General features: G+C 30.9%; 1 protein-coding gene across 1 annotated transcript in view; it reads right to left on the bottom strand.

The window, feature by feature from the left end:
- The window catches only part of LOC119676236 (protein Skeletor, isoforms B/C-like), a 27,667-nt gene extending 27,059 nt beyond the window's left edge, over nt 1–608 (bottom strand). Inside the window, exon 1 of the mRNA XM_038087473.1 lies at nt 8–608. Coding sequence (XP_037943401.1) covers nt 8–608 — 601 coding nt within the window. The remainder of the gene's footprint in view (nt 1–7) is intronic.
- Nucleotides 609–10,397: the final 9,789 nt, after the last annotated feature.

Raw genomic sequence — 10,397 nt, 5'->3', positions numbered from 1 at the left:
CATCCACTATCGCGACAAGTGGGACCGTCTCCAGGAAAGTCCTTCAGGAGATCGACATAAATGTCAAGGAGCTTGAGCTCAATTAAGTCCCACTTAGCAGGTGTAATTGTGCCATCCGGGTCATTTTCATCAATGACTCCCATTATTAAAGAACCCTTCAGCATGTCGCTAAAGGATTTTGCATTTGTGGCGTTGCCACGAAATTTTGCCTTTTTGGCATCAGGTTTTGAAGCTGACTCATCTAATGAGCGCTGTCGCTTCGTAGCAGGTTCCTGCTTGTCCTTCGAGGTATCGAGGACCTGCTTAGCCCAGGCAATCCTGGCCTTCATAGATTCGGATGTAACCGAAATATTGCCGTATCTTTCGAGCAGTCTAGTCGCCGCTCGGCGTTCCTTGTAACTCCTCCTCCCTGGAGGGCCTGACCGAATTTGTGGTCCGGAGCGTATCGATACGTTTTGTTTATTATTATTTGAAGGCACCTTCTTATTACCACTGGAAGTCGCGGTAGGTACCTTATTTGGACACTTAGTGTCCGAAGATTTGGAGCTCTGTTTAGCCGAGCTCTCCGCTATAGAATTTTTATTTTTATTATTTATTGGTTCATTCATATTAAAACCCACGAGTTGCGGAGAAGGGAAGGTCCATCCGGGAAGAGATCCGCAATACCCGGATAAGGCTAAATTACAACCGGAGGGCGCCAGTTATCCGGAGGTCTCCGTTTAAAAACACACTGACGTAGTGCTATTCATCTCATCGGCACGGGTCGAATAACACCGGAGATTACGGGTTTTATCGAGTTTTCCTCTCTAGATCCATGATGTTCTGTTATGCCGACATGATAGCCAACATGAAAAAACAGGTTCACCTCGAGAAGGATGTGATAATATATCACGCATCATGGTCTTGATATGGCATAGGCTTAAGGTATTTACATACTGTGTTACGCATAACCATATCCCGTTCAAACTAGAACACGAACCCTAAGAGTCTGTGTTATAACGCAAAATTTATATAGAAATGTGATATTAAAAGTTATAGTTTATAAAATTTCTGTTATAATGATTTTACCCATTAAACATAAAAACTTACACGTAAACCTTTATACACAGTAAAGTAAAGATACTTTTTAAATTTATCTACCTGTAAGCACACAAAGCAAACTTATAGTATTTAAGCTAATAGAAATAAAACTTAGCACAGCTATCTATATTGGGTTAAGGCAAACAATATCAATAGATATATAATGAATGTATAGCAATGAATGGCAATAGCAAGTCATAACCATATAAAAATTTCTGTGTAAATGATATATAATTTGTATTTAAAACAACTACATATGTAATTTAATCTATTAGTGGTATCATTCACTAAAATATGTATATATTAAATACAAGTACATAATTTTTTAGTTTGTTTTTAATACATATATAAGTTTTCAGCAACAAGAAGACAGACATGCTATCCAGAAAGGGTCCTTCAAGTAATTAGTCGAAACAATTAAAAATTTAAGGCATATCGGTGACACCATGTTAATATTTTTTGAATGTGTTAAACAATTTAAAAAAATAATTTGAAAATTCCACGTTATGCTGGCATCCATATGGAATCTCTATATGCGGTCTTTTAAGGAAAAATCTAGTACTTTTTTTAAGATGCCACGCAAATATATTAGTTTTAGTTTTTGGTAAGTTTGTTGCGTATCACAGCAGATTTAGGACCAGTGCTAGTAGATTGCATCTTCCGTTTAATTATTTTTGTCTCTGTTGTAGAGAAGACGATGAAAGTGCTTCATTTCTTTATTTGAGGATCTTGGCCCACTCCAAGACTTTCGATTAAAAAGCTTTCAGACTTTACCAAAATCAATCACTCTTGTCTGTTGTTCTAAAGATGACGATGCAAATGCTTCACATCTTTTTTTAAATATCTTGACCAACTGCAGAACCTTCCATTAAAAATCTTTTAGACTCTACCCAAGATTCAAGGTGGTTCCTAAGGCTTTAAGTTTCTTGAAATGGAACACAATGGGCCAATAGGCATAAATATATCCTAAAAATCCTTAGGATCGCCGGTATAACCTAATCCAATACAATTTTATTTAATTTATGTAAAAAGGTGATTTTTAACAGCCTATACAGAAATTTTAATAGTATAAGAAATAATTATAAAGTTGGGTTGTTTGGTATTGTAAGATTAGATCTGTACCTGAATTTCAAGCGCTTATTTTCAATTTTTTTGCTGATCATTTTTTTCCCACTAAGATACTAGAAAAAAAATATAACCAATCTGATCAATATAACCAATGTATATATTACAACATGTTAGCAACTATCGAATAAAAGATTTTGTTTCTATATAGATCTACAATTTCAAGTTGATATAATACATTTTTTTTCCATATAATATAGAAAATAATCTATTATTGCTTAAAAAATTTGCACAGAGTTTCTCTTGAAATGTAAATATAAGACAACTGTTTTTGTTTTCCGAAAATATTTCAGAATTGTGTAAAATATAAATATTTTTAATAACATTAATTGAAAATATATCAATAATATGAAATAAATCCAACTGGAACACAAACTAACCACATACGCGGCTACGCCTATTAAAGTGGAAAAAAGTGAAGTGAAATATTAAAAGAGCCATAAACCAATACCGACTCATACGCAAAAGCCTACGTTGCCAACAACGCAACTGACAGTTCTGGGATACAAAATATCAAAAAGCAAGAAACGAAAATAAATAAACGAAAATTTCGCTTGAAAAGAGGGTAACAGCGGAAGCGATTCAACAAAACGGAAATTGGCTTAAAAATGTCAACGGGTGCAAAATTTGTACAACAACAAAATTGCACAAATGTAAAAGTTAAAAAGAAAATTTACAAAAAACAAAAAATCAAATACGCATGCATCGTTTATATTTGGCGTGTACCAACAATGCCAATAATAAAACAAAAAACAGCAACAATAACCTATATCAAGTATGGTACTGCACTACTACAAACACAACAAACACAATAAATGGCAAAAAGAGTAAAACATTTAACAACTCAACTCCAAATTGTCATAGTGAATTTCTTTCTCAGTGATAACTGTTGTTCACTTGTTCGGTTAAATTTGTTTTTGTTCCTGCTATTCACTTTGGTTGTTGAATTGCTTTTGTTGTTGTTAGTGTTGTTGGTGATGGTGTTGTTGTTGGTTATAAGTTGTTGGTCATTTGATCATATGCTTGACATTCGGCAATGCTTTTCATGTCTCGTAACAATGTTTTAATGCGGAAGATGAATGTGGTCAATATATATTTGTTAAATGTGTTGTTGCTGATATTGTTGTTGTTGTTGTTATCATTGTTGTTTTCATATGAAACTTTGTTGTCGTTTGTGTTTTTATTGTAAAAGGCACTAGTATTGTGCTTGTTGTACTTTCTGTTATTTGTGCTTGTATGCTGTTCCCATATCGTTGTTTTATATTTGCTCAATTCTGTTTGCATTACAACGAGCTTGCCTTTTACGTGGTAGAGTCAGCACTCTGTATATGACTGTGTGTACATATTTTTTGCGTGGAAATGCGTGTAAGCAAAAATACTGTGCTCATGCTGAAGATGTTTGCTAGGCAGTGCAAGGCAAAAATGGGTAGGAATGCATGAAATTGCTAATTTGTTATTGTTGTTTTTGTGTAAAAAGGAATAGCATCGTATGCAACTGCTTATTCATTTTTATTTTTATGAAACTTTGAGGTTTTAAACATTTTAATTTAATGGTAAGAAAACTCTTTTGCTTTTTATTTAATAAAATATTTGTATGTATACATATTTTAGGTGTTACATGTGTAAAAAAAAAAAATTTTAAAAATTATAAAAAATAGATATGAAGACTTTGTTCCATATTTCAAAAATTGCATACGATGTGGGTACAGAAATGCGATATTGGAACTAAAAACTACAACTTAAAGAGTCTGCATTAGAGATAATGTCCAAAGCAATACACAATTATTGTGTAAAAATTTTTCATGTTTTTGCCTAAATTTGAGAGAAAGCTTTTTAATTTAAAGCTTTTATTTTTCTTTCACTTTTTTACTACAAATTGAAGTTTCTTTATTAACTTGGCTTTAGTAATAAAAATCGGAAAAACATTAACTATCGCATTCTCAGTTACGCTTTCAGTTGACACATGCGAGAGAAAGCTCTTTAGTACAAAGAGAGCTTTCTACCACAAAAGAGTAGCCGCAAATTTATTTATTTATTACTGAGCAACATAGTTTTGACCATGTTACGTGAGAAACTCTTGTCACCATCACCAATATTACAATTATCCTCTATCTTTCATTTCCAATATTTTAATCTACATTGAAAAAGACAACTTTAAATTTGACGTGATTATGATTTCTATATAATATGGCTGTTAATATTAACTATCTATTTAATAGCTATCTCCATAGCTATTAAATTTATCATTTCGATCAGATTAACCTTGTCGTATTCCTATTCCATCATTCATATATTTTCTTTTCAAACATAATTTTAACTGTGTGTGTTATCTCTTTGTGTTATCTCTTTTTTCTTTAAATTGTCCTACTTACTAGTGACTAATGTATGGTTTATTACGCATTGCAGTATACACGTAGCCTATTTTAAAAAGTTTCCAAAATACAGTCTTCTTATATGAGGCCCATGTACTTGTAACTGTCACAACAATCTTTTGTTTCCTAAATGGTAAGCATTTTAGTAAGATCTGGGTGTTCCGTATTGCTCGTAAACATCTGCTAACTGTTTCTTATGATAGTTTTAATGCTTTTGCCATTTGCTGTTGAGTTTTAGTTAACGAATCATCTTTAAATAACTCTTGCAAATGCTAGTATTCGCACTTTTGCGGTCTACGAGTGCGCTTACTGTCTTTCACTTAGAAATCACTACTCTTAAATTGTCGAAACCAAGTCTCACATGTTCTAATCGTTATATCGTATTCACTTTGTATGACCACTGAATGATTTAACAAAGACGCTAGTTTTTTGCGAATATACGTTAATGTACTTTAATATCAGACGACCAATATGACGTGTGTCTTTAACTAAGAGTTTAACATCTCTTAGTTAGACTTATACATTCACCTGATACTTCAAATTACACTTCCCCATTGTCAACGAAGAACATTATAATAAAGAAACATCTCTGCTTATCTATTTTTTGTATTAATAACCTTACAATTGTACTAATAACCTAATAACCTTACAATTGAATTCAGTAGACAGCGTTTATTTATTGTTAAAACATATTTTTTTCTGTCTATTTGCCGTAATTCCTTTGCAAAATTCCTTTAAAACAAGGATTTTCCATAATAAAATGATTTGAATCGTAAAACGTTATGGGATTTGTATGAAATGCATCATGCTACAAAAAAAATACCGGAGAATCGGCCAGAAACTCTACTAAAATTGTCATATTACAGAATAAAATTACGTGGCGTATGAGTAACAAAAGTTTTGTACAAAATCCCAAAGCGTTGCCGATGCAAATGTGTTGATTATGCCTTGCGGTTCAACGACAAAATATTTTTTCGTTATGAAATCGTTTTAAAAAAAATTAAATGAAAATTTTTAATAATAATTCATGTGTTTCACAACGCGTATAAAAAGCCTTTAAATATTTTGAGGCAAACGAAATATGCATTTATTTTGTCATCAGGGATCAATTTTGGAATTTTCAAACAGTTTTCGTATAATATTTTAGTTGTGTTATTGTTTTTGTTTTTGTTTTTGTAGACAATAGATACACTCACGTGACTATAAAATTGATATTGCCGGAGTTCGAAATATATAAATCAACAATGAATATTGAAATTGACAAGTGCCTGCAACGCGGTACGCTATAAACTTTTGACATTAATTGCTTATGTATAGATACAATGATGTATAGATACATATATTGTCACTGTATACATGCATTAAGTGCTCCTTTTTGACATTTTGCTCCTGGGATCAAGCGAGTTGCATTTTGGCATGTATATTCATTATCAAATTTAATTTTTGGCTATTGCAATGCATGCAGCTGCTACATAAAAGCACTTATGTTTGTTATTGCTTGTATAATAAAAATTTGTTAAAGCTTTTTAGGCTTTTCAGCTTGGAAGAGTAAATTTTTAAATCTATTTATGTATGTTATAGACAAATTTTTTAATGAAAAATGAAAAATGCACGTACATTGGCCCTTTATTGCATTATCACCTTCCATGTAATGAAAAAATTTTTTCAATATCTGAATTTTATCATTGGAAAAAGTGTTTCATTCTCTACCTTCTGGTATATTTGTCTTTTTCAATATACCCCGATACTCTTGTAGTGTATTGCCAAAAATTTTATTAATAAGCACGGCGTAAATATTATGAACACTTGTGTATGTCCTTCTTGCCTTGTGGGTATACTGAAATAATATTGTACTCGTGTAAGGACGACGAAAGCTGTGAATTTGCGTTGATGTATATGAGGAGTTAACGATATGCAAAGTTTTTACGGCTTTTTCGATAAAACTTTTTAAAAAGCAACACATAACGCATAAATAGGTCAACATGTGTGCTTAAAGGTACTTACGTAAATGTGGCCAATATGCGTAAAAACAATAATAATGCAATAAACACGTACAAATAAGTGAAAAAGTTGTTAATACTCTCATAAAAGGACGAAGACAAGTATGCAATATTTGATATCATAAAATGATCTGCTTGTTGCAATATTACGTGTTAACATATAACATAAAGTAGAACGAAAGGTAGTAAAGTTTATATTGCCATATTAACTATATAACATAAAGCAACGAGTAAAATGCTCCAGAAATTCAAATTCAAGAAAAAGTCCTTTAAAAATGTAATAAAAAATAAATTAAAAACTCATTATTATAGCAAAATAATCAGGAAGTTGTAACAATATTTAAATGCAAACTACTAAAAATTTCATATCTTTGATCAGGACTAAAATTGGTTATAGACTTTGTTATGAATGAGTTCTTTGATGCTCTAAACTATTGGTTCAGACGAAAATACTGTTTATCCAATCTTAATATGAGTATTTCTAAGTACAAATTGCAAAGACACAAATGCTCGGTACCTTATTTTCAGTTGTGTTTAGCATTGAAAACCATGATGTGAAACTTTAATCCACCAAAACCACCTGTTAGGAAAGATATATAAAAAGAAGATCCAAGACCATGAAGGTCCATTGTCATGTAAATCTTATTCCGATATATTACAAAAAATTTTGACCGCAATTATGATATTATAAGCGATAATTATAGGTTTATCAACTTTTTCGTTTCTTGATATACTGGAATGGCTAGGAACTCATTGAAGGATTAAGTCGTTGAGTTTGCCGAGACAGTTTAACCTACAGCTATAATAAAGGACTATCATTACCCACATAAAGGCTTGGCTGTCACTTTTGATCTTAACTTAAAAATTAGATATATGCTACTTTTTTTTCAAAAACAAATCCAAACCTAAGAAATGCAGTATTTTCTACTCAAAGTCTCAAAAAATGTAACAACAAACGAGCTCTTTCCAGTTGCAGTTTAACGATCCAGATCTAAGCCAGCTAGAATAGTAGCTTGTCTAGGCTGTTGGTAGTTTGAAAGCACTTCCTCTACCGCGTTTTCCAACAGTAGGTACCGGATTAATTACCTTTCTAACTAGAACATTCTTCGATTTGCATAAAATGATGAAGTCAGCAAAGTTGCTGAATTTTTATGTACTTATCTATTCATTGTCACAGTACAGCTCCCCGTTCAATCCCATTCGTTGCTCGTTGCCAATGTTTACGAGACCACAGATATTTCAAAGACTTTTTTTTTCGAATGCTTCTAACGCTTTTTCATCACTGTTGATTATCGCTTGTACATTTATGACTTGTACATTTGAAAGACTTGTATAGCGTGATGATGCAAAGCTAATTTGCAAATATGATATGATTGTATTTGATAGCATCTTTAATTATTGGTTCAATTCCACCAAAAACACAAAATCTTCAGCTAAAATTTATGTAGCTGCAATTTTTAATAAATGTTTTTTAAGAGAGCATCTACTATTGACTCCACAAACCTAACAGTCCATTGTATTTGCCTATAACTCTTATGATTGCATAGTAAAAGTTACATTTCTGCCTGTATTCCTGCCTCTAGTGTTACCGGTATCCATTTAATCAATTTATTTTTTTTAAGTATTTAATGAACTGATGTCAAAAATTAGTTTCTAAAGTACTTTGGGTTGCCCAAATAAGATATTGTAAATATCGTAACTAAGGTCCATACTAATGATATTCACTCATTAAGTAACAGAGCAATAATTTCTCTTGTTCTTCTTAGCACCTATCAGTAATATCGTCAGTTAGAACTTGTAATTTCTAAGAGTGCCGGCAAAATTTTCCAATGACCGACAAAAAAGAAAATATCACCAATTTTGGTTGTACGTAAATTATTTAGTATAAACTGATAGCTATACTTATTAAATTTTAACGTAAGTCGACTAATTTCCCCACCTAATTTATGATTTTTTAAAGAAAGAACATGTTATACAATATATATTATTAATATATTATATATTTGTATAAGTATTTATAATATATATAATACTTGTATATATATTTATATATAATTACATTTTTTTATATTATGTATTATATTACAGATACATAGCAATTAATTCATAAGGTGAATATCTACGAAATGAGTAATATAATTCACAGTTATACCTTGACGTACCAGTTTATCTGCTATAGAGTCGCTATGGTAGCCTAGGGTAAAATTTTCTTAATATATTTTACAATTAATTAAAAGAAAACATCTGTAAGGAGAATGATTCATCTTATTGTAATAAGCAATTACAATATATTTTTGTCTTTTATACTCATTTTTCGTTAAGCATACCTCCTTTCCGTAGCATGTGAATTGTGGAAAGACATCAACAAAGACCTGACCAATAATAAAATTTTTAATGAAGATATATAACACATATTTCAATTTATTAAATAATAAATGACAATCAACGTAAAGAACATTTTCTTACCAAAATATTTACCAACCGCGCTTTAATTATGACCAAAATAAGAGAAAAGGCAGCTTTTTTCATTTCAAGAATTGCAATGGATTTTATCATGGATTTTAAGTACTACTTGGCCCATTTTGTAGTTTCTTGCGATGTTGAGAATAAACTGTAATGAAGGAAAAATTGTTTTTTTTTTTTGATAGCATAATGACAGAATTCACAATTTTTATTATTTTCATTTTTTTTTATTCATAAAATCATTGTTCTTAAGCTCTCGATGCGCCGTTGTTCGGTGTACCACCACGTCATTTCACTTACATTAAATTGGCTTTTTCAAGTACGAAACAGAAAGTATTTGTATGAATTTTATTTCATTTTTACTGGTTTTGTTGTTTTTTTTCGTAAACAAACATTTCGGCCATAAAATATATATTAAAGTGAAAATCTGTGAAATTTTTTTCATATTTATTGCAACTCAACCAATGGTATTATACATTTTTTCTTTTTTTTTTGGTGAGTTTGGGTTGGAAATATGTTTACATAGCAAATAATTGTTATTGCTTTGCACGGCTGTTACCCAATTGTCCCACTCCGTTTCCCGTTTTTCTTTCTATGAATTATTATTTTGTACTGCAACTTGCACTGAAAATGAATGTCAAAAAATTTATTGCGATTTACGCCATTTAAGTACGCATAATAGCTGGAAAATGTGGCCTTTCAACTATAGTTTATTTATTTGTTATATTTATGTATGTATATAAAGACAAGTTTTTATTAAAAAAGGAAATAATAATATTAAAAGATTAATTTAACTGTGTCGTTAGATTAAGTTATAGACTAACATGTCTGGAGATATTTTTTATTAAAAGAGTTACATAGAAAAATAATGATCCAGCTATTATAATCAGCAAGTATCCAGATATGTTAGTATATTACTTAGACATATACTGATCCCATTTCTTTGAGTATTTCCTTATAGTAAATATTAACTTCAATTATTAACATCAATACATGGTTTTAGATATTAACTTCATCCACATATAAGCCGTATATATAATGCTTTTTCTTGTGAAGTTTGTCGCAAATTAAATGGACTTTTTTAAAAGGTTTTTTCACAAAGCTATTTTACCTTGTTTAAAGTTATTCACGACGAACTATATAAAAATTTCCTACGAATAGTAAAATTGCAATCAACTTTATACAAGCTTAGTTTTAATCCTGCACATGAAATAATATTAAACCAAAAACATCCACAGTCATAGTACTCTTGATAGGATGGAGCTTTTATGAAGGATGGCATTCATCCAGGTGTCTTGCCCATAGTGCATCACAGAGAGTACATTGGTTGTCGACAGGAAGTAAACGGGTCTTTTAT

Source organism: Teleopsis dalmanni, chromosome 2 (genome assembly GCF_002237135.1).
Source record: "Teleopsis dalmanni isolate 2A chromosome 2, ASM223713v2, whole genome shotgun sequence".
Lineage (NCBI taxonomy): Eukaryota > Metazoa > Arthropoda > Insecta > Diptera > Diopsidae > Teleopsis > Teleopsis dalmanni.
This window is presented reverse-complemented; position numbering and strand designations above follow the sequence as displayed.